General features: G+C 37.9%; 1 protein-coding gene across 2 annotated transcripts in view; it reads right to left on the bottom strand.

Annotated features, from left to right (window-relative positions):
• The window catches only part of ADGB (androglobin), a 181,504-nt gene that overhangs the window by 119,220 nt on the left and 36,530 nt on the right, over positions 1-25,754 (bottom strand). For both annotated transcript variants that reach the window (XM_088840947.1, XM_088840948.1), the window contains exons 6-8: positions 13,246-13,385; positions 9,730-9,816; positions 106-335 (exon numbers count right to left, since the gene is read on the bottom strand). In XM_088840947.1, the coding sequence (XP_088697073.1) occupies positions 106-335; positions 9,730-9,816; positions 13,246-13,385 (457 nt within the window). The remainder of the gene's footprint in view (positions 1-105; positions 336-9,729; positions 9,817-13,245; positions 13,386-25,754) is intronic.

Genomic DNA, 25,754 nt, shown 5'->3' with positions numbered 1-25,754 from the left:
CTTTTGCATTGCTGCGAGTGTCTTATTCTACCAGTATGGGGGGACCGGACTCAGGGCATAACACAATATTCATACTGAATAACATTGTGATATAAAGTGTCTTACCCTTTAAAGCCCTTTCACTTTTCTCAGGCAATTTCAGCGTCGTCATTGAATTTTCAGGTTTGAATTCCTTGCCATCTTTCACTTCTTTCCCATCCTTCACATCTTTTCCTTGTTCTTTTAATTTGGCATCTATGTCAGTTATTTTGCCTTCAGAGCTGGACTCAGCCGACAGCTTAAACTCTGGCAATATTTCTCTCAAGAGCTCCCAAACTTTGTCCGTATAACCTGGGCTTAGGTGAAAAACAAAATCAATTTCCAAATTAAACTTTTTACTCCATATCAAGAAATTACTAACAGAAAAAACATGAACTTGCTATTTCACATGACCGATCAATAGTTACCTCACATTTTAATTAAAAACACTGCTATGTATTCATTCACTGAACAACCATTGATTAAGTGCCTACTCTGTGCTGGGCTTTGCTGATGCAGAGACCAAACACAGAGTTCCAGTTAAGATGGTAATATAGAAGGATTCTAAACTCACTTCTTCCTAGGGCCACAGCAAATTTACAGCTACATACAGAACAGTTTTCTTGCGGGGTCGGGGTGGGGGGAACTAGCTAAGGAATTCCTACATATCTTGAAATGAGAATGTATAGGAGAGGCTGAGACACAGTCTTGCCATAAAACCCAGCCAGTGCAGTGACCCACAGTTTGGAGAGAACTCATATTCTGAAGATTTTCCCTGAGGAGGCAAGGGTTTGCACCCTGCATCATCTGGCATTCCAACTTTTAAGACCTGCAGATCAGAGAGAAATTCCCCAAACACACAGTTTTGAAAGCCAGCAGGGTTTGCATCCACGAGGCCCATAAGGTTATAACAAACTCAGAAAGTGAAAGTAAAGTGAAAGTTGTAGTCACTCCTTCGTGTCTGACTCTTTGTGACCCCATCAACTGTAGCCTGCCAGGCTCCTCTGTCCATTGGATTCTCCAGGCAAGAATATTGGAGTTGGTTCCCATTCCCTTCTCCAAGGGATCTTCCTGACCCAGGGATAGAAACAAGATCTCCTGCATTTCAGGCAGGTTCTTTACTGTCCGAAACAGTTCTTAAAGGACTTTCATGGACTCACCAATCCCAAGGCCAGTGTATAGAAGAGCACCCAATAGGAGACTTTAATACCCCACTTTCTTCAATAAATAGATCTTCCAGACAGGAGAGCGATAAGAAAACATTGATCTTGCGAAAGTCGCTCAGTCGTGTCTGACTCTGCAACCCCATGAACGGTAGCCTGCCAGTCTCCTATGTCCATGGAATTCTCCAGGCAACAATACTGGAGTGGGTAGCCTATCCCTTCTCCTGCGGATCTTCCCAACCCAGGCATCAAACTGGGTTTCCTGCATGCAGGCAGATTCTTTACCAGCTGAGCTACCAGGGAAGCTCATTGGTCTTGAGAGACACATTAAATAAAATGACACATACAGAACATTCTATCCAAAAGCAACACAATACACGTTTTTCGACACAGAGTGTTCTCCAGAATAGATCATGTTAAGTCACAAAAAATATTTTAATGAATTCAAGAAGATTGAAATCATAGCACCCACCTTTTCTAATCACATCTTTTCTAGTATGAAAGTAGAAATTAATTACAAGAAGAAAACTGGGAAATTCACAGCTATGTGGAGATTAAACAACATGCTACTGACCAACCAATGGGTCAAAGAAGAAATCAACAAAATGCTTTGAGAGAAATGAAATGGAAGTACAAAATGACAAAAATACAACAGATACAACAACAGCAAAACAAATAAAACAAGACAAAAGTAATTCTAAGAGATACATCAAGAAATCAGATCTTAAAAAAACTACCTAATGTCACACCTTAAAGAACTAGAAAAGAAGAACAAATGAAGGCTAAAGTTAGTAGAAGGAAGGTAATAACAAATGTGGTGGTGGTAAGTCAATTCAGTCATGTCTGACTCTTTGAGACCCTATATGGACTGTAGCCCATCAGGCTCCACTATCCATGGGATTCTTCAGGCAAGAGTATTGGAGTGGATTGCCATGCCCTCTTCCAGGGGATCTTCCCAAGTAACAAATATCAGAGTGGAAATAAATGATTGAGAGACTAAAAAGACAATAGAAAAAATCAAAGAAATTAAGAGCTGGTTTTTTGAAAGGACAGACAAAACTAAAAAGCCCTTAACTAGACTCACCAACAAAAAACAAATAAATAAAATCAGAAATGAAACAGACATATTGTACCTAATACACAAAATACAAAGAACCATTAAAGACTATGAGATACAAATATACAACAAAATGGACAACCTAAAAGAAATGGATAAATTCCTAGAAACATACCACTTACGAATACAAAGAAACAGAAAATCTAAACAGGCCAGGTTTTAATTTTAACTAATTCAAATTAAAATCTGAATTAATCAATAAAAAGATAATCCAATTAATAAATGGGCAGAGGATCTGAACAGATATATTTCCAAGGAAGATAAACCGATGGTCAACAGGTACAACAAAACACGCCAAACATCACTAATCATCAGGTAAAATTTAAGTCAAACCAACCATGAGTTACAACCTCACATGCATACTGCTGCTACTGCTGCTGCTGCTGCTTCTAAGTCACTTCAGTCGTGTCCGACTCTGTGCGACCCCATAGACGGCAGCCCACCAGGCTCCCCTATCCCTGGGATTCTCCAGGCAAGAACACTGGAGTGGGTTGCCATTTCCTTCTCCAATGCATGCAAGTGAAAAGTGAAAGTGAAGTCGCTCAGTCGTGTCCAACTCTTAGCGACCCCATGGACCGCAACGCAGCCTACTAGGCTCCTCTGTCCATGGGATTCTCCAGGCAAGGTACTGGAGTGGGGTGCCATTGCCTTCTCTGCACACACATACTAGTTATCATCAAAAAGACAAGAAATGACAAGCGTTGGCAAGAATATGGACAAAAGAAACCCTTGCACACTGTTGGTAGGGACATAAGTTGATATAGCCAATATGGAAAACAGTATGGAATTTCCCCAAAAAATTAAAAATAGAAATATCACATAGTCCCACAATTCCACTTCTGGATATTTATCCATAGAAAATGAAAGCATTAACTCAAAAGACAGAAGTTTGTCAGAAAGAGCAATCCTATGTTCTCTGCAATGTCATTTACAATAGCCAAGATGAATGTGTCTATGGATGGATGAATGAATAAAGTGTAGTATTCGTATACACAATGCAACATTGTTTAGCCATAAAAAAAAAAAGGAAAGAAACCTTGCCATTTGAAACAATGTTGGATGGACTTTGAGGACATCAGTAGTGGTGGTTTAGTTGCTCAGTGGTGTCTGACTCTTGCAACCCCATGGACTGTAGCTGGCCAGGCTCCTCTGTCCATGAGATTTCCCAGAAAATAATAATGGAGTGGGTTGTCATTTCCTTTTCTAGGGGGTCTTCCTGAACCAGGAATAGAACCTGGGCCTCCTGCATTGCAGATGGATTCTTTACTGACTGAGCTATGAAGGAAGCCCCTTGAGGACATTATACTAAGTGAAATTATGTCAAAGAAAGACAAATACTGTATGATTTGTTTCACTTATATATGGAATCTGAAAACAAACACACTCATTGATATAGAGAATAGATTTGTGGTTGCCAGAGGCAAAGGATGGGATTTGGGCAAAATAGTGAAGGTATTCCAAAAATACAAATTCCCAGTTATACAATAAATGAATCAGAGCATTGTAATGCACAGCAGAGTGACTGTGGTTAATAATACAGTAGTGTATAAGTAAATCTTAAAAGTTTTCACTACAAGAAAAAAAAAATATAACCATGTGTGGTGATACCTGTTAACTAGATCTGTGCTGACCATTTCTCAATATATAAAAAAACATTGAAGTACTATGTTGTATGCATTCATGCTAAGTTGCTTCAGCTGTGTCAGACTCTGACCACACGGACCTCAGCCTGCCAGATTCTTCTGTCCGTGGGGATTCTCCAGGCAAGAATTATTGCAGACGGTGACTGCAACCATGAAATTAAAAGATGCTTTGCATCTTTGATTGCAAAAAAAGCTATGACAAACTTAGATAGCATATTAAAAAGCAGAGACAGATTTTCTTTTCTTGGGCACCAAAATCACTGCAGACTGTGATTGCAGCCATAAAATTAACAGACGCTTGCTCCTTGGAAGAAAAGCTATGACAAACCTAGACAGCATATTCAAAAGCAGAGACATTACTTTGTCAACAAATGTCTATCTAGTCAAAGCTATGGTTTTTCCAGTAGTCATGTATAGATGTGAGAGTTGGACCATAAAGAAAGCTGAGCACTGAAGAATTGATGCTTTCGAACTGTGGTGTTGGAGAAGACTGCAAGGAGATCAAACCAATCAATCCTAAAGGAAAACAATCCTGAATATTCATTGGAAGGACTGAAGCTGAAACTCCAATACTTTGGCAACCTGAAGGGAAGAACTGACTCATTAGAAAAGACCCTGATACTGGGAAAGATTGAAGGCAGGAGGAGAAGGGGACGATAGAGGATGAGATGGTTGAATGGCATCACCGACTCGATGGAATTGAGTTTGAGCAAGCTCCGGGAGTCGGTGATGGACAGGGAAGCTTAGCATGCTGCAGTCCATGGGGTCACAAAGAGTTGGACACGACTGAGTGACTGAACTGACCTGAACTCCATAGTTCTCCTCAGTATGCCCTTGCTATCCTATATCCTTTCTTCAGTGAGTGAATAAGCACAGTCACATTTTGGGTTCACCTGTATGTATATGTAACCCTCAACTCATAAGTTCCAGCTCAAACCTCTCTTCAGATAACCAGGTTCATGTGTGAAAGTGAAAGTGAAGTCGTGTCTGATTCTTTGAGAACCCATGGACTGTAGCCTGCCAGGCTCCTCCGTCCATGGGATTCTCCAGGCTCATGTGTACAACCATCTAATAGACATCTATCCAAAAACAAATCAATTGATCAACCAACAAAAACATCCTGTTACCATCTTCTACTTTTCAGTCAACTTCGAAAAGTGAGAATGACCAAGTCTCTCTCCTTGAAACTCTCCTCAAATAATAAATATATCCCATTAATCCTTCTTCCTCCTACTGCAGTAGACAACCCTTTCAACATTCTTTTTTTTTTTTTTGAATGTTCTCTTTTATCTTTTCTTTTTTAAACATTTATTTATATGGCTGCACCGGGTGGGTCTTCGTTGCAGCACTTGGAATCTTCCATCTTCGTTATGGCATGTGGGATCTTCATTTGTGGCATATGAACTCTCAGTTGCAGCAGGTGGGATCTAGTTCCCTGAACAGGGATCAGTTTGGAGCCTCCTGCATTGAGAACGTGGAGTTTTAGCCTCTGGACCACAAGGGAAGTCCCCCTTTCTCCATTTTTATCAGTATTTTCCATAGAAGCCCTTTGACAATACTGCACAAACCAGCTTCCCTGCTCCAGTCCTCATATCTGTCCTCCTGCTCTGAGAAAGCCTCCAGACTCACAAGCCTGATCGAGATCATCTTCCTGTATAAAGTCTCTCAGTGACATTCTGCTGTGAATTTCTTAACTTCGTCTCTTTTGCTCCTGTACACCTCTCCACCCCCTACTCATCTCTCCTCTAGAATCCAGCAGCCATAATCCACTCCTGCAGATTCTTGTGCTTTTCTGGAAGTCTCCACACTGTCTTGCACTTCCATGCTATTCTTTCTTCTCTGAGTTGGCTTCCCTGCCCCAGTAAGCCTCACTAGTTTCCACTAATCCTTTGAGATCAGTTTAAGCATTACTTTCTGGGATTTTCCTGCACTGGATTACTAAAGAATCTTTTACACACTTCTAGTTTAGCCTTTTAAAGTATTTTTAAAATTATTCTATCAACAAACATTTATTCATATCATACTGTGTACCGGTCATGCAGTGTCAATTTTTCTAAGTACAGGAAGTCTCAGCATTGAGAAAGACAAAAAAGAGTTCCTATTCTCATACACTGTACCACCTCAATGGAAGATGGAAGGCAGTGATAACATCTCAGTGGAAGGTAGTGATAAATTTTGTAATGAAAATAAAATAACAAAACAATGGGCTATGGAATCATTTGGGAAAGAAATTATTTAAACCTAGATGGCTGAAAAGGTTTTTCTGAGGAGTTGCTATTTAAGCCTGGTGAGATCTAAATGTTATGACATATCCAGCCAAGTAAATATCTGATGGAAGATCATTTAAGGCATAAAGAAAGAACCGTTCAGGTTAAGACCCTAGGGGATAATGATTTTAGAACATTTGAGAAGCAGAATGAAGATGTGGGTGGCCAGGTAGGGTGTTTTGGTTTTTTTGCTCTGCAACCTAAGTAGTACAATCATAATTGAGGTATAAGAGAAGGTTGCAAATTTTATGCAGTCACAAATGATAGACTAGGAAATACTAAAATCAGGATTAAAATGGATCTTTCTGAATCCAAAACGATGTGTTTCTTCCACCTACAATGTAATAAATGTTATACTGTGAAAAAAAAAATTCAAACTCCACAGGATGAGACTAAAGAACTTCTTGGACAGTTAGACTTAACTATGGGATGGTGGAGTGTGCGATTCTCAAATGAATTACATCAAGATCAGACAGATTTGTGGAGAAAAACATCATCTCTTCATTTGAAATTGCCAGACTTCTAATATCCACTCTGTGTTTCTAGTATAATACAGAGAGTTATAACTTTTTGTTTTTTGTTTTCAAATGATAAGACAGTGCTAACTGTAGGAAAGCATGAGGCAAGGTCAACAATTGCAAATCTAGCAATGTCTCCCTTTGGTACTTCTATGCGAGAGGGAAGGGAAAGGGCTGTCTGTGGAAGACATCACAAAACAATTTTCACCCTATTGATTTCCATATGGAAAAAGTCAGTAGTGAACACAATTCGAAACTTCAATATTCTGATTCTCCTGGACCTCTGTTAAACCATGACCATGACCATGACCAATGAAGTCCCTCAGGGGCTGTCTTGGCATATGGAATCCTTCGTAGTAACAGAAACATCCAACTTCTGAACAGACCATGGCTTTGATCTTATCATTCTCCTGCTTTCCATGCCCTTTTCCTCCCTTCCTCTCAAATCAAACCCAGCCAACAGTAGAGGCTCTGATCAAATCAGAACTTCCTCCAGGAAGCCATGCCCGACCTCTCCCTGCATCCTTGGCAGACAGTGATTTCAAATTAAACATTTCTTAACAATCATTATTATAGTTCCATGACATTCTTTTCATTTAAAATTATACACATATATACACATGAATTAACTCTGTGATTTTATAGGGTAATTGCAATTTTAAATTATATGAATAATGGTGGCAGAGTAATCATAATAAAAAATCCTACACATTATGACATAAATCAAAGAGAGTACATATCTTTTACTTTTTGATTACATTTAGAAGTAAAATGATAAACTTGAACATCTGAGTCAGTCTCACTTATTTGTTTAGCGTTTCCTCTGCTTCCAAAGGTTGATTATTAGCTATCATACATATTTCTATATAATAGTAAATAATCTAGTGATATGCATTAGGGGAAAGAGACTAGTACTAGTTATGTCTCTACCACACATCAGATACTTTTTCCAATACTCTCACCTTTTCAATCCCCAGAACAGCCGTATAGGATAGGAAATTTTTTACCCCTATTTTACATATGGAAACTCTGGGCCCCCAAAATTATATTACTTATAAAATTTACATAGCTTGGAGTAGGAAGTATAAAAACGTAAATCTAGATATACAGTTCTGAATCCAAAGCTCAAGCTTCCCTCCCTTATATCATTTTCATAGACATTTTATAAGCAATCATATATTCATGCAAATTGAGCATCTAAAATACTGCAATTTTAAAATTTAATTTAATTATTAAACTGGCCTTATAATCATGAAAATATATGAACACTGTTCTCAATTTTCATGCATAATTTCACTGTATGATTCTAGCAAGAGACTATTCACAATTTTTAATTTAATAATTTTCTAGTCAAGAATTATTTTGATTTCCTGTTTCTTTACCACCCTCTGATCAATGTCTGATGTTTTCATGTCTCTGGTATCTTTATTGCAGGAAAAATTAAGGGAAAATTATAAGTATTCCATCAACATTGAAGATAAAAAATTAGTAAAGTCCATGTTTATAAACCCCACCCTCTCTCTACTTCTCCTTACTAACATAGACCATATTATGCCAATAAATTAGAGAAGGCAATGGCAAGCCACTCCAGTACTCTTGCCTAGAAAATCCCATGGATGGAGGAGCCTGGTAGGCTGCAGTCTGTGGGGTCGCTATGGGTTAGACACAACTGAGCGACTTCACTTTCACTTTTCACTTTCACACATTGGAGAAGGAAATGGCAGCCCACTCCGGTGTTCTTGCCTGGAGAATCCCAGGGACGGGGGAGCCTGGTGGGCTTCCGTCTATGGGGTCACACAGAGTCGGACACGACTGAAGTGACTTAGCAGCAGCATGCCAATAAATACTCTCTTAGGTATCAAAAATGATTTTCCATGAGACGATATAAAGAGCTGCCATCTGGACCTTTCTGAAGGCAAAAAGCAAGGTCAGTTCTCTTATAGGAAAAGGCGTCAAGGAGTTTGTCTATCCTCCTAATTTTTCCCTACAAATATTTGTACTTGAACTAAGCAATGGCTAGCTTATCCTGATGAAAGGATGTTTTAAATGATAGAATCCAAGTGACTAGAACCTGTCTTCAATCTCCTTTAACCTGGACCCTGGAAATGCTAGCTTTTTAACATCAAAGATCAGAGATGATCCAAATTGATAACTGTACTGTGGATTTGATCTTGTAAAAACCAGCATTCTGATTGACAGTATGTTTAGATCTATTGATATAATTATTTTCTATGCACCTTAGTCTGATTAATTTTCAGTGTCAATGGTAATATGGTCAAGTCATATGTCTGTAATCTTTATGTATGAAACAAAAAATATTTGTGAAATTTTAAGTAAGCTTTGCATTAAGCACACTCTCTTTATACATAGGCAAACAATTTTTATATATCTGGAATCATATGAGAGAAACACTACGTGCTTTGGTTCCAGAAATATTTAGATTCAAATTTTATCTCCAGGTACAATGAACACAGCTTTAGGGAATTCAACCACTGTGAGCTTCAGTTTTCTCACTTATAATGATATACAAAACTGAGCTGATAAGGTCATATGGATGATCAAATAAGATCATCTTTTCAGGACTGTGAGTTTTAACTGGAATAACATATTAAAGTGCTTAAGGTCTAATAGGCATTTTAGTGTTATTTATTCCCTAGTATGGGTAGCTAATTAAAAGTTGTTTTCAATTTTCTGTACTGAATAAATGTACGTGTATAAATGGGTCACCTGTAAATATTTTACCATAGTAAATAATTAAGATTGTTTTAATATTTGTAATTTATATATTTAAGGATTAAATTTACTATATATAAGGACAAAAAATTAATCCTGCAATTCTCAATGTTTTATATAATACTAAAACATACTATTTTCCAAACATTTTGTAAAATGTGGCAATTTTTGAAATTTTCTTTAAGACTAAGAATATTTTAGTTAAAGAAACTTTACTGGGGAAGAAACAAACAAACAAAAATCTATGAGTAATTTAATGGTCAAACATACTGGAGAGAAATGACTTCTGGTAACCAACCCGTGAGTGCATGAATCACTGTGAACTCTCCCAGTTCTCTCCTCTCTGCCACATGGATGCTGAAAAAGCAAAAACACAATAATACAGTCAATAACATTTGAAAACAGGGAGAGGTCTATAAAAGACAGGAATCTCTAACAAGCAGTGATAAAAGAATAAATGGGCTCTCCAGATGGCTTAGTGGTAAAGAATCTGCCTACTAAAGCAGGGGAAGCAGGAGTTTTGGTTCAATCCCTGGGTCTGGAAGATCCCCTGGAGTGGAAATGGCAACCCACTTGAGTATTCTTGCCTGGAAAATTCCATGGACAGAGGAGCCTAGTGAGCTGCAGTCCATGGGGTCACAAAGAGTCAGACACTACTAAGCGCACACACACATACACAATAAGAATAAATGTAGGGGTTTCACTGGTTATAAATGACTGCATAAGAATATACTTTTCCAACAATCAGATGACTTGTTTTGATAAGGCATTTAAATCAATCCCTGATAGCTCAGTTGGTAAAGAATCTGTCTGCAATGCAGGAGACCCTGGTTTGATTCTTGGATTGGGAAGATCTCCTAGAGAAGGGATAGGCTACCGATTTCAGTATTCTTGGGCTTCCCTTGTGGCTTAGCCGCTAAAGAATCCTCCTGCAATGCAAGAGATCTGGGTTCGATGTCTGGGTTCGATGCCTGGGTTGGGAAGATCCCCTGGAGTAGGGAAAGGCTACCCCTCCAATATTCTGGCCTGGAAAATTCCACGGGAGGAGCCTGGCAGTCTACAGTCCATGCGGTTGCGTAGAGTCGGACACAACTGATCTTTCACTTCACTTCACTTCATATATATAGATGATACATAATCTCTTCTGTATATTCAACATATTATCATGTTCTTTTAAAAATAGGTCAGTGTCTTTCCTCTTTCGAGTTTCAGTAATTATCATAAGATTCCTATGAGTCTGTATATTAAGCCAGTCTCACACATGGCAGGGCAAGATGGGCATCAGACATTTTTGATAAAATCCTTAGATAATTTTAGAGAAGCCAGAAACATCCATTCTGTCTTGTTCAAAAGAGTGGATCTGCCACTATGACATAAAGTCAATGAGACTGTGATTGATTAAATATCACTCTTCTTATTTTAATCCTTTACTTTTAATATTTTTCTGAAGTGATTAGTCTATTTTCAGTAACACGCACAAATGCTATATTTTGCTCAGGAATCAGCTTCAGTTCTACTTTATGCCAGTGGTGGTGATTGGTATACATGTTTTTTAATTCAGAAAGAAATCTTAGTCACACACTCCATCATTTAGAAATGTATATTGGTTTTTTGTTTGCAGATTAGAAACTGTGATGTGTCCACATATCTCCAAGATAACAAATATCTACTGGAATAGATATTCACAGTCTAACCTCCTCTTTGAATAATCATATTTAGGAGGTGACTGTGCGAAGCTCATAAAAGTAATGTTTTTTCCTCTGCACATGTCACAGTGATATTTGAATAACAGATGCTGCTGCTGCTAAGTTGCTTCAGTCATGTCCGACTCTGTGTGACCCCATAGATGGCAGCCCATCAGGCTCCAGCATCCCTGGGATTCTCCAGGCAAGAACAATGGAGTGGGTTGTCATTTCCTTAACTACTAAATATTAATTTTTAGTGTAGAAAGCTAAAACTCACATTAAGAAATTCACTATCTACTGTAAAATCTGAGAAAAACTTTTGGACAAATATAAATTGGACCACGTAGTAATTTCCACTTCAAGATCTAAGAAGCATCCTACATTAAGTCTGGTCCTTTATTTACAAGTTGGATTTGTTTGTTCTTCAAAAATAATCATAATGCCATTTCTCAAGTTGCTTTAAAATTCTACTGTAGCTTTAAGAAAGATAAAAATGCCACTCCAATTATCCGGGTCACGCATTTACTGCTTCACTGGCCTGGCTGCTCTCATTCTCAGGACTTCAAGTTAGATCTGAGAATTAGGAACATTATTTCCTTTCAAAGATAAACAAACATAGTTGTTACCATTTTAAATACTTAGTGGTATTCAACTATCTAAATGCTCTGAGCTGAGCTTTTTAAAATGATTGAAATTAAGCGTTGCAAATTGGGTAACACAAATTTCGGATAGAGAATTGAGGGTTGGTAACAGAAAAGAGAGATGAAGAGGGTGGCAGTAGGAGGGGCTGTTTTTGTTTGTGTGGCTTTGGGAGAGAAAAAGGAAGCTGAGCCAAAAGAAAACCACAAAAAAACAGACCAGGCTTCTGACTGACATAGCTGTGTATAATAATAGAAGGGGAGGGGGCTGAGCTTTGAGCCAGTGGCTGGAGTGGCCTGTTAGAGCAAGTGGGTGTATTCTGCTGAAAAGGACCTGCTGTGATAAACTGCAGGAGGGGGAAGGGTAGCAAATTCAAGCTGGTGCATTGTGTGTGAGAATTCTTCCAAGGATTGGAGAAACACAGTTGCCTTGCATTGTCAACTCAGGTATCAAAGCTTTTTTGCATCACTCAGGCCAGAATAAAGCACTAGTGGTAAAGAACGTGCCTGCTAATGCAGGAGATATAAGAGATGCAGGTTCAATCCCTGCCTCAGGAAGATCCCCTGGAGAAGGAAATGGCAACCCACTCCAGTATTCTTGCCTGGAAAATTCCATGGACAGAGGAGCCTGGTGGGTTACAGTCCATGGGGTTGAAAAGAGTCAAACATGACTGAAAGAACTTACCACTGGCACAAGGACCAGAATAGAAGGACCACAGTCTGCAAGTGGAAGCTAAGACATGTCTTGCATAGGTTGGTGCAAGAGTATAAGACACAAGCAGATTTCCCAGGAATACTGAAGGAAACATTATAGTTTTCATTGTGAATGTATAAAAAGGACCAGTGTTACCTAAACCATGAGGAACACATGGACATCCTTCAGAAGAGATCAGATTCTCAAGATTAGCAAATGATGCCTGCATACACAGAGCCTAAGACTTTAACTGGATCCAGGATACACTGGAGTAAGAAATGGCAACCCGCTCCAGTATTTTTCCCTGGAAAAATCCCATGGACAGAGAAGCCTGGTGGGCTACAGTCCATGAGGTTGCAAAAGAGTTGGACACGACTTAGCAACTAAACAACAACAGGACATATATTCAATAATTAGATGAAACAGTATTTTCCCCTACAAAATAGCTTCTTTCTCTGGTTAAACTGAAACTTCACTTTCCATGACTGACTTTCCATTCATCACAAGAACACACTGGATACAGAATCAGTTTTGAGCACTTTTCTTGGGGGAATTTTGTCTCATTGCTGGCTAACATAACACTTCAAACCAGTGGCTTTGGAATGTTTATTGTTATATTAGGAAGTTTACACTGTTTGGAGAAAATGCTTTTTAAAAACGATTTTTTGAAAAATAAAGCTATGCAATATTGATGCACAGTTGCTGTTGTTGCTGTTTGTTTGCCCTTTTGTTTTTATACAAGTGGGTGATAATTCTTTATTCTACTTACTCAACATTTGCCAGCTTAATGATAGCTTTACACAAAAGCATTGGCCAAAGTTCAAATTCATAGGTTGTAGCTGGAAGCAATAGATTATTTTCTTCATCAAAAGGCAGAAAGTCATCAATAGTTATCTTTCTCCAGCAACCCTAAAGATGAGAAGAAACGAATATACCATCAGTGATTTACATTATTTTTTCACACACATTCTTATATACTGCTGACATTATTATTTACAAATTTATTTTATCTTATAAAATTTATAATTTTATTTTATAATTGTTATTTTATTTTAGTATCTTACATCTAATGACTGACCTACTAGTAATGTACACTACTCTAGAATTTTAGCTTATTATTTTGTTTATTGTAATTAAAACATGTCTATATCTATAGTAATGTCTCTGCTAGCGGAGACATTACTTTGCCAACCAAGGTCCGTCTAGTCAAGGCTATGGTTTTTCCCGTGGTCATGTATGGATGTGAGAGTTGGACTGTGAAGAAAGCTGAGCGCCGAAGAATTGATGCTTTTGAACTGTGGTGTTGGAGAAGACTCTTGAGAGTCCCTTGTACTGCAAGGAGATCCAACCAGTCCATTCTAAAGGAGATCAATCCTGGGTGTTCATTGGAGGGACTGATGCTAAAGCTGAAACTCCAATACTTTGGCCACCTCATGCGACAAGTTGACTCACTGGAAAAGACTCTGATGCTGGGAAAGGTTGGGGGAGGGAGGAGAAGGGGACAACAGAGAATGAGATGGCTGGATGGCATCACCGACTCTGTGGACATGAGTTTGAGTGAACTCCGGGAGTTGGTGATGGACAGGGAGGCCTGCCGTGCTGTGATTCATGGGGTCGCGGAGAGTCGGACACGACTGAGAGACTGAACTGAACTGAACTGAACTGATATCTATAGTGTCATTATTTATGAGGTCTTTTAGCACATCCTTGGATGCCTCATCCTACATAATGGAGTAAATTGAACTATTTCAGAAAGCAAAACCAAAACATCATTCAATCATGGATAAGTTTAGGCACAATTAAATAACTTATTTGTAGTCATAATGCAAATTCTCCAAATGTAACTTTAGTAATGATTTTTATCCTCATAGGCTCAGTGAGATTATAGTTCCAATTACCATATTACTCTTACTCCTAATTAAAGATCTGTTTTGAACATAAAGTTAGTTAATTCTTTATCTAATAAAATCATGATATATTTATGTATATATATATCACTTCATAATAAAAAGTTTGAGATAAATGATAAAGTTAATGATTGTGAGCTCAAACTCCTTTAAACTTTGGTTTTCCATGTGAGATTTTATTTTGAATTCATTCCTTTTCCCAAGAAACATTTTTCAGCAGTGATGCAAGCCTTGTGAACTCAAAGATCTGCATAATACATGGCTTATATCTATACCATTGAATTGTTTATAGTCTAGAGAGGGAGGACATATAGGAAAATACAAAATGTGATATGTAATATGTTTCAAATGCTCTGGAATAGGAAAGAAAAATGTAACTAATTTGCTCAGGGGATGTCTTCACAGGAAGTTGACATTTGAATTCAAGCCTCAATGAACAGTATACTTTTCCTAGGTAGATAGGAACAGTGGCGTGAAAATGTCTTCTTTTTACGACACTTGTAGCTAAACTCATGCTACATTATTTAGTGGTTATGTGACTTTTTATTTCTTTCTTTGTGAATAATGTAGGGCAAGACGGATTTGAAGGAACAGGTATTTAGCTATTCTCTCTTCTAACTTTAGGTGAAACAACTCAAAATAATACACATTAAAATTGACTGGTTTGATCTCCTAGCTGTCTAAGGAGCGACTCATTATGAATACATAAATGGAGTGTTATGTACATATAAATACAAATAATTTTTGCGTTTGGCATTTTTGGACCTAACATTTTTGCATTTGGTAATTTTTGGACCTAACAAAAGCAGAAGATATTAAGAAGAGGTGGCAAGAATACACAGAACTATACAAAAAAGATCTTCATGACCCAGATAATCAAGATGGTGTGATAATTCACCTAGAGCCAGACATCCTGGAGTGTGGAGTCAAGTGGGCCTTAGAAAGCATCCCTACGAACAAAGCTAGTGGAGGTAATGAAATCCCAATTGAGCTATTTCAAATCCTAAAAGATCATGCTTTGAAAGTGTTGCACTCAATATGCTAGCAAATTTGGAAAACTCAGCAGGGGCCACAGGACTGGAAAAGGTCAGTTTTCATTCCAGTCCCAAAGAAAGGCAATGCCAAAGAATACTCAAACTACCGCACAATTGCACTCATCTTACATGCTGGGAAAATAATGCTGAAAATTCTCCAAGCCAGGCTTCAACAATATATGAACCATGAACTTCCATATGTTCAAGCTGGTTTTAGAAAAGGCAGAGGAACCAGAGATCAAATTGCCAACATTATTTGGATCATAACCAAAGCAAGAGAGTTCCAGAAAAACATCTACTTCTGCTTTACTGACTATGCCAAAGCCTTTGACTGTGTGAATCACAAAAAAAACTGTGGAACAATCTTCAAGAGATGGGAATACCAGACCACCTGACCTGCCTCCTGAGAAACCTGTATGCAGATCAGGCAGCAACAGTTAGAACTGGACATGGAACAACAGACTGGTTCCAAATAGGAAAAGGAGTATGTCAAGGCTGTATTTTGTCACCCTGCTTCTTTAATTAACACGCAGAGTATATCATGAGAAACGCCACACTGGATGAAGCAAAAGCTGGAATCAAGATTGCCGGGAGAAATATCAATAATCTCAGATATGCAGATGACACCACCCTTATGGCAGAAAGTGATAAAGAACTAAAGAGCCTCTTGATGAAAGTTAAAGAGGAGTGAAAAAGTTGGCTTAAAGCTCAACATTCAGAAAACTAAGATTATGGCACCTGGTCCCATCACTTCACAGCAAATAGATAGGGAAACAGTGGAAACAGTGAGAGACTTCATTTTTTGGGGCTCCAAAATCACTGCAGATGTTGACTGTAACCATGAAATTAAAAGACTCTTGCTCCTTGGAAGGAAAGTTATGACTAACCTAGACAGCATATTAAAAAGCAGAGACATTACTTTACCAACAAAGGTCATCTAGTCAAAGCTATGGTTTTTCCAGTAGGCATGTATGGATGTGAGAGTTGGACTATAAAGAAAGCTGATTACTGAAATATTGATGCTTTTGAACTGTGGTGTTGGAGAAGACTCCTGAGAGTCCCTTGTACTGCAAGGAGATCAAACCAGTCCATCCGAAAGGAAATCAGTCCTGAATGTTCATTGAAAGGACTGATGCTAAAGCTGAAACTCCAATACTTTGGCCACCTGATATGAAGAACTGACTCATTGGAAAAGATCCTGATGCTGGAAAAGATTGAAAGCAGAAGGAGAAGGGGATGACAGAGGATGAGATGGTTGGATGGCATCACCGACTCAATGGACATGAATTTGGGTAAACTCCAGGAATTGGTGATGGATAGGGAGGCCTGCCATGCTGCAATCCATGGGGTTACAAAGAGTCAGACACAACTGAATGACTGAACTGAACTAACTGAATATTTGTCATTGCATGTAAATGATGTATATAGGACATTTTTTATTTAGTTTAATCTGTTAGTGCTGCATAATTTTAAGAGACCATCAAAATGTATAATTATAGAATCCTTGTACAGAAAGATGACTTTTTGTTAAGATAAACATAAGTTAATAAAAGCTCTTTAGAACAGTCATGCTCAAATTTTAATATTTTCCATAGTTCAATTCCAGGTCATGATAACTATCGGCTATATATATTTATACCCTCTTCCTCCTATGACCAAGCTGAATAGAAAATAAAAAATATGTTTTATAAATAATTGTTCAAATCACAATTATGAAAAAGATCAAGCAAAGTGTAATTAGAGATGAGAGATTTCCAAAAAATCTGAGTGGTCATAATTATATAAATGAGACTATTTTCCCCTATTTTCATATTTTCTCCTGTTTGTATCATTTTTAATTTCCCCCTCTTTCTACTCCAGAAACAGGTATGCTTTTCCCACTCAGGGCAGAGCTCTGACTTCCACACTTGATCTGAAATAAACAGAGCGGTTTCTCTCTCCAGCAGTCAGTGAGAAGAACGACTTCCATCCTCCTTCCTTCCTTCCTTTTCTTCAGGAAACAGGAGATGTCTGGCCTGGAAGAAACTGTTATTTCCACATCCTACCCATGCAGTAGAGCACACTCCCCCCTCCTCAGGTGGTAGCAAGGAGACTGTGAGATGGTTAACAAAACAGCACTAGTCAGGTTTTATAAATGAAACTGAGATTTGGAAAAAAGCTCACAAAAGTGATCCAGGGTATACATTACAAATCTAAACAGGTTGACTACCTGCTAAAATAGAAATTTTAATTAGAAATCAAAGTCATTAAGATATATTAGCAATAGTATCCAGGAAACTGTCCAAAATGTCTCCTCATACCAAAACCCAGGAATATCTTCACTCTACAGACCAGAAAGTCAAAATGACAGAAAAGCTGGAATTTTTAGGTTTGAATTATAAATGTGCTGTTAAAATATGCTCCAACAAGCAATTATGAACACTCTTGAAACAAAAAAAATATAGAAAATCTCAGCAAAGAGATAGAAAATATAAAAGAGGACAAAATAGGAATTTTGAACTTAGTATTAAACAATAAACAAACCTGTTAATAGCAGAAAGCAAATTTCAGAGAAATTAGTGAACAGCAAGTTAAATCAATAGAAATTATGAGCAATAAGGGAAATACAGATTTAAAAATTAATATGAGCTTCAGGGACTTGTGAGACAATGGAAAAATATATAACATGCTATTGGAGTCAACACACACACACAAAAGGTACAAAGAATATGAGTATGGAGCTGTAATAGGTTTGAAGAAAGACTGAAAACTTCCCAAATTTGTCACAACATAATCTTATAGATTTAAGGGTCTCAGAATGTCCAAAACAGGATAATGTCAAAGAAATCAACACCGAGGAATCTATACACATCAAATTCAAACTTCTAAAACCTCGAGACAAAGACAAAAGCCTGAAAGCAGCCTGTGAGAAGACATTGCCTACAGGAGTTTGAGTGAACTCCGGGAGTTGGTGATGGACAGGGAGGCCTGGCGTGCTGCGATTCATGGGGTCGCAAAGAGTCGGACATGACTGAGTGACTGAACTGAACTGAACAGGTGACCAGCAGATTGCTTTCCAGAAACGATAGAGGCCAGAAGAAAGTAGCACACTTAATGCTGAAAGAGAAACAATTGTCAACCCCAAATTCTGCACTGAGTGAAAATACTTTTTAAGAATAAAAGTGAAATAAAAATATTTTCAGATAAAGGGAAGAGAGAGTAATTTGTCACCAGGCAACTCGTTGAAAAAGAATGGCAAAAGAAAATTCCTCAAAGGCGAAAAAAAGAAAAAGAAAATGGAACATTAGGAATGAAGAAAGAGTAAAGAGTAAGCATATGGTTAAATTATGGAGTATTCTTTTCCCCTTGAGCTTTTAAAATTATATTTGACATTTAAAAGCAAAAGTTTTCATGAGGGTCTCAACATATGTAGAGGAAACATTTAAGACAACTATGTTATAGATAGGTGTAAGGAGACTAAAAGGTAGGGAAAATTATATTCCAATTTAAGCGGTAAAATGATGACGTTACTGGACTGTGATAAGCTGTGTGTATATATTTTAATCCCTAGAGCTATCACTGCAAAAAAAAATCCTCAAAAACACTAGGGATAATAATTCAAAAAGACACCTCAACTCAGTGTTCACAGCAGCATTATTTATAATAGCCAAGAAGACATGAAAATAACCCAAGTGTCCATTGATATATGAATGGATAAAGAAGATGTGGTATACATATATATTCTGTTGTAACGGAATATTATTCAACCATTAGAAATGAAATACTGCCATTTGCAGACATAGATGGACCTAGAGATTATTTTACTAAGTAAGTCAGACAAATACAAATATTACATGATATAACTTATATGTGGAATCTACAAAATAATATAAATGAACTTACTCACAAAACAGAAACAGACTCATAGACATAGAAAAAAAAAGCAAAAAACTTACGGTTACCAAAGGGGAAAGAAGGTGAGGGATAAATTAGGACTATGGGAATAACAGAAACACACTACTGCATATAAATTAGATAAATAAGGATTTACTATATAGCACAGAGAACTATATTCAATTTCTTGTAATAACCTATAATGGAAAATAATCTGAAAGTTATATAGATATGTATATATAAACATAAAACTGAATTACTTTGGTAAAACTCTGGTCACAGCCTAAATGTCTGTCAATATGAAATTCGAAAAATATGTATCCAATTGTCTGCTGCTATCTGTAGGGGAACTGGTTCCAGGATCAGTCACATGTACCAAAATCTGGACATACTCACGTCCTACAGTTGGCCCTCCTTCCTTATCTAAGGATTCAACCAAGGGCAGATCATAAATATATGGCTGTATTTATTTTTAAAAAGTAGACTTTAAAGTGGACCTGGGCAATTCAAACCTATCTTATTCCAAGGTCAACTGTAATTATTGTCATATTCAAGCAATGGAGTATGAGGCAGATCAACAAATATTAGCATAAAAAATGTCCATTTTTAGGGAAAACATACAGAATTATGAATACTATATGATCTTACTGTTGGTACAGTTTATATACAGTGTGTTTACATATATACTTTTAAGAAAAAGGTTTAAGACGATAAACAGAGATAATTTACTCTGATTGCATAGGTAGACTCATAGGGACATTTCATTTACTAATTTAAACATTTTAATAGTCTTTGAATGTGTTTTAATAAAAGCATATATAGGGTTGATAATGGGTTTTCCTGGTGGCTCACTGGTAAAGAATCTATCTACAAACCCAGGTTTGATCCTTGAATTGGGAAGATCCCCTGGAGAACGGGATGGCAATCCACTCAGGTATTCTTGCGTGGAGAATCCCATGGACAAAGGAGCCTGGTGGGCTATTGTCCATGGGGTCGCAAAAAGTTAGGCATGACTGAGTATGTTTTAATAAAAGTATTTATAAAATTAATAATAATGAATTGAGAATTAAAAATTTCCATTTTGAGGATAAAAGTAATTGAATAATGGGAAAGTAATTTGCATGCCCCAACCAGTAACGCTGAAGAAGCCGAAGCTGAACAGTTCTAAGAAGACCTACAAGACCTTTAAGAACTAACACCCCAAAAAGATGTCCTTTTCATTATAGGGGACTGGAATGCAAAAGTAGGAAGTCAAGAAACACCTGGAGTAACAGGCAAATTTGGCCTTGGAGCACGAAATGAAGCAGGGCAAAGGCTAATAGAGTTTGGCCAAGAGAATGCACTGGTCATAGCAAACACCCTCTTCCAACAACACAAGAGAAGACTCTACACATGGACATCACCAGATGGTCAACACCGAAATCAGATTGATTATATTCTTTGCAGCCAAAGATGGAGAAGCTGTATACAGTCAGCAAAAACAAGACCAGGAGCTGACTGTGGCTCAGATCATGAACTCCTTATTGCCAAATTCAGACTTAAATTGAAGAAAGTAGGGAAAACCACTAGACCATTCAGATACGACCTAAATCAAATCCCTTATGATTATACAGTGGAAGTAAGAAATAGATTTAAGGGTATAGATCTGATAGATAGAGTGCCTGATGAACTCTGGACGGAGGTTCGTGACATTGTACAAGAGACAGGGACCAAGAATATCCCCATGGAAAAGAAATGCAAAAAAGCAAAATGGCTGTCTGACAAGGCCTTACAAATAGCTGTGAAAAGAAGAGAAGCGAAAAGCAAAGGAGCAAAGGAAAGATATAAGCATCTGAATGCAGAGTTCCAAAGAATAGCAAGGAGAGATAAGAAAGCCTTCCTCAGTGATCAATGCAAAGAAATAGAGGAAAACAACAGAATAGGAAAAACAAGAGATCTCTTCAAGAAAATTCGAGATTCCAAGGGAACATTTCATGCAAAGATGGACTCGATAAAGGACAGAAATGGTATGGACCTAGCAGAAGTAGAAGATATTAAGAAGAGGTGGCAAGAATACACAGAAGAACTGTACAAAAAACATCTTCACGACCAAGATAGTCACGATAACGTGATCACTGACCTAGAGCCAGACATCTTGGAATGTGAAGTCAAGTGGGCCTTAGAAAGCATCACTACTAACAAACCTAGTGGAGGTGATGGAATTCCAGTTGAGCTATTTCAAATCTTGAAAGATGATGCTGTGAAAATGCTGCACTAAATATGCCAGCAAATTTGGAAAACTCAGCAGTGGCCACAGGACTGGAAAAGGTCAGTCTTGATTCCGATCCCAAAGAAAGGGAATGCCAAAGAATGCTCAAACTACCACACAATTGCACTCATCTCACACGCTAGTAAAGTCATGCTCAAAATTCTCCAAGCCAGGCTTCAGCAATATGTGAACCGTGAACTCCCAGATGTTCAAACAGGTTTTAGAAAAGGCAGAGGCACCAGAGATCAAATTGCCAACATCCGCTGGATCATGGAGAAAGCAAGAGAGTTCCAGAAGAGCATCTATTTCTGCTTCATTGACTATGCCAAAGCCTTTGACTGTGTGGATCACAATAAACTGTGGAAAATTCTGAAAGAGATGGGAATACCAGACCACCTGACCTGCCTCTCGAGAAACCTGTATGCAGGTCAGGAAGCAACAGTCAGAACTGTACATGGAACAACAGACTGGTTCCGAATAGGAAAAGGAGTACGTCAAGGCTGTATATTGTCACCCTGCTTATTTAACTTACATGCAGAGTACATCATGAGGAATGCTGGGCTGGAAGAAGCACAAGCTGGAATCAAGATTTCTGGGAGAAATATCAATAATCTCAGATATGCAGATGACACTACCCTTATGGCAGAAAGTGAAGAGGAACTCAAAAGCCTCTTGATGAAAGTGAAAGAGGAGAGTGAAAAGGTTGGCTTGAAGCTCAACATTCAGAAAACAAAGATCATGGCGTCTGGTCCCATCACTTCATGGGAAATAGATGGAAAAACAGTGGAAACAGTGTCAGACTTTATTTTTTTGGGCTCCAAAATCACTGCAGATGCTGATTGCAGCCATGAAATTAAAAGACGCTTGCTCCTTGGAAGGAAAGTTATGACCAACCTTGATAATATATTAAAAAGCAGAGACATTACTTTGCCAACAAAGGTCCGTCTAGTCAAGGCTATGGTTTTTCCCGTGGTCATGTATGGATGTGAGAGTTGGACTGTGAAGAAATCTGATCGCCAAAGATTTGATGCTTTTGAACTGTGTTGTTGGAGAAGACTCTTGAGAGTCCCTTGTACCGCAAGGAGATCCAACCAGTCCATTCTAAAGGAGATCGATCCTGGGTGTTCATTGGAAGGACTGATGCTAAAGCTTAAACTGCAATACTTTGGCCACCTCATGCGACAAGTTGACTCACTGGAAAAGACTCTGATGCTGGGAAAGGTTGGGGGCGGGAGGAGAAGGGGACGACGGAGAATGAGATGGCTGGATGGCATCACCGACTCTGTGGACATGAGTTTGAGTGAACTCCGGGAGTTGGTGATGGACAGGGAGGCCTGGCGTGCTGTGATTCATGGGGTCGCGGAGAGTCGGACACGACTGAGCGACTGAACTGAACTGAACTGAATTTGTCATGGCACATGCCTTGAAAACACTGTTTAAAGAACAAAAATGTCACTGGGTATGAGAGACTTTGTTTCAAATGCTGACTGCAAACTCTGCCCAGACTGTGGGTTGGGGTATTAAAAACACAATAGATAGAGTTTATGCGGGTGTGTCCTGCACCCACAGTTGAATAAACTCCAAATTCTATAATTATATTGTGCTTAAAAAGTATAAAAGTTAATCAGAAATAAAAAAAATTAGTATGCTTTTGTATGGAGAGATAGATGACTATTGGGGAAAACCACTGGTCTCAATGTGTGTGTTTTCTTGCTTATTCAGAACTAAATGAAAGTACTCAGAGAAAGATTGCCAAGAGCAACACATATTTCAAGTGGAGAGCAATAATGTAATTGCTTTTTTCAAGGAGCCCAAGGAATGCTGACATTGGAAAGTACCGAGGGTAGCTCAGTAGCAGTGTTATCACCGCCAGGTGAAAGAAAAAGAAAACTCTGTTTTATGATACTATTCTTCATGCTACCTAATAAATTTTTATCTGGTTGATGTCAAAGAACTTTGAGAATATTCTCTTAGAATCCAAACTGGAAAAAGATGGGAATACTTTTACGGGAGAAACAATACACTGGTATAAAAACCTGAACTTTAAGTGTCATGCCAAAAGGTTCTCATTGGTTGGTTTACTTTGAAGAAGTGACTAAAAGTGAAAGCGTTAATCACTCAGTCATGCCTGACTTTGCAACCCCATGGACTTTAGCCTGCCAGGCTTCTCTGTTCTTGGGATTCTCCAGGCAAGAATACTGGAGTGGGTTACCATTCCCTTCTCCAGGGGATCTTCCCAACCCAGGAATCAAACTCAAGTCTCCTGCATTGCAGGCAGATTCTTTACCATCTCAGCCACGTAAATGCTTCAAGGGGCAACAAGAAAGAGGGAGGAGAATACATGTAAAAAGGGAGAAGGAGAAAGCAATGTCCAGTAAGAAACAAGAAGATGCCTATAAATGGAAGGGAAAAAAAAACAATTTGGAACAGCCTTAAGGTGTACAAGACTGCACAGGGGAAGGAAAACTGGGGTATGTCAGAGGATGCATCTCCAGTACATGATCTTGAATCAAACAGTAGAAGGTAACAGAGAATGTATGTATGAACACGTTTCTGAAATATTTGCAGTGAAAACTGGAAGACAGACACATAAATACTGAATTAGAATTGGAAGAGGAAAAAGCCAGAAATTAAATTGTGTATGTCTGGAAAAGGACATACATAGTGAAAATAAAAATACATTTTACGTATTCAGAAATAATTTCCTCTAATTCTGTACTACATCTCATCTGGAAAGAGGTGTTGGCTCAGCCCTACCACCTGGGAATTCGGGGGAGAGAGGCAGAAATGTTTGCTCTTAGCCCAGAAAGAATAGATATCTACAACTAGAAAACCAGGCAGCCATCCCTATTCCATGAACATGGTCTCTCAGACAGCAAAGTTCTTGTTTCTGTTCTTTAAAAATTGCCTCTGTCTATCTATTCACTTCGCTGGTGGCTCAGACTGTCAAGACTCTGCCTGCAGTATGGAGAATTCCATAGACTGAGGAACCTGGCAGGCTACAGTCCATGGGGTCGCAAAGAGTCGGACATGACTGAGAGACTTTCACTTTCATCTATCATCACTATCATCACTATCACCACTATCATCACTCAGTATTCTTCTATACCCTCTTGGGCTACAGTCCAATTTTGAAGAATGGATCAAAGTAGAAGAGAACTAGCAAGAAGTTACTGTAACTTGGCTTCTGTATTTACTTTACCAAAAGAACTGTAGTTTGGGGAACGGTGAAAATAAGAATATATGTATGAACAAAAGCCCTGGGAAAAGAAAACATCTAGAAAGCAATAGCTTTATATTCATATATATATATCCTTATATTAATGAATGCGCTAAGTGGATACTTCATACTCAGCGCTATAGAAAAAAGTGAAGCAGATTCAGGGGAGACAGTATCAGGGTTTCAGGTAGGGTGGAGAGTGCTCAGAATGAGTGCCTGAAGTGTTAAACACAGGAGATACTCAGGCATTGGCTATTATATTCTAAAACAGGTTATCAGCTACTTTTTCCATATGTAAGCAAATGATCATTCACATAATCATGTATAAAGGAAAATAGACCTCAATATTGTTACCCCCAAAATTCACATATATATTCTAAGTAAATAAAATTCTGGAATGCATATTCCTTCTGAATGAAAGATGAATAAAAATAAAATGTTCAAGAGAAGGGAAGCTGTAGTAAAAACAAACAAATAATAACGATGAGGATTAAGGATTAACCCTTTTGTATGTAGAATAAGGAATAAACAATTATAAATATGTGTTCAAAGATAAATACTAGTAGAAATGCTTACCCAGAAATGCTAAGAAAACATTGAAATGAGAGTAAGAGGTGCATTTTATTCTAAAAAAATCAAAGCAACCTATAAATTCCTTATAATTAAAGTAATATGGTATCTGAAGAGAACAAGGAAAATAGTGAAATCCCAAATCAAGCATAATTTCAAATTGGAAATTAGTGCATGATAAAAGCAGTTTTTAAAATCAATGGGTAAAAAGTAAAACATTGACATAAAATGCTGGGGCAACTGGCTGAGGTTTTTAAGTAAAAAAAATAAACCAGTTCTTCATTTCTCACAGCAGATAAAACAAATGAAAGATCTAAACATCAAAATAAAACTAAAGCAAAATATTTTTTGTATTCTTGAAGTAGTGCCTTGTTTAAATGACAAATATCCTAGACTCTGTAAAGAAATATAATGACATAATTGACT

This window comes from Moschus berezovskii, chromosome 10 (assembly GCF_049115385.1).
Source record: "Moschus berezovskii isolate FMDL1 chromosome 10, NW_MosBer_1.0, whole genome shotgun sequence".
NCBI classification, from domain to species: Eukaryota; Metazoa; Chordata; class Mammalia; order Artiodactyla; family Moschidae; genus Moschus; species Moschus berezovskii.
The sequence above is the reverse complement of the archived record's forward strand: the minus strand, read 5'-3'. Positions and strand labels throughout refer to the sequence as shown.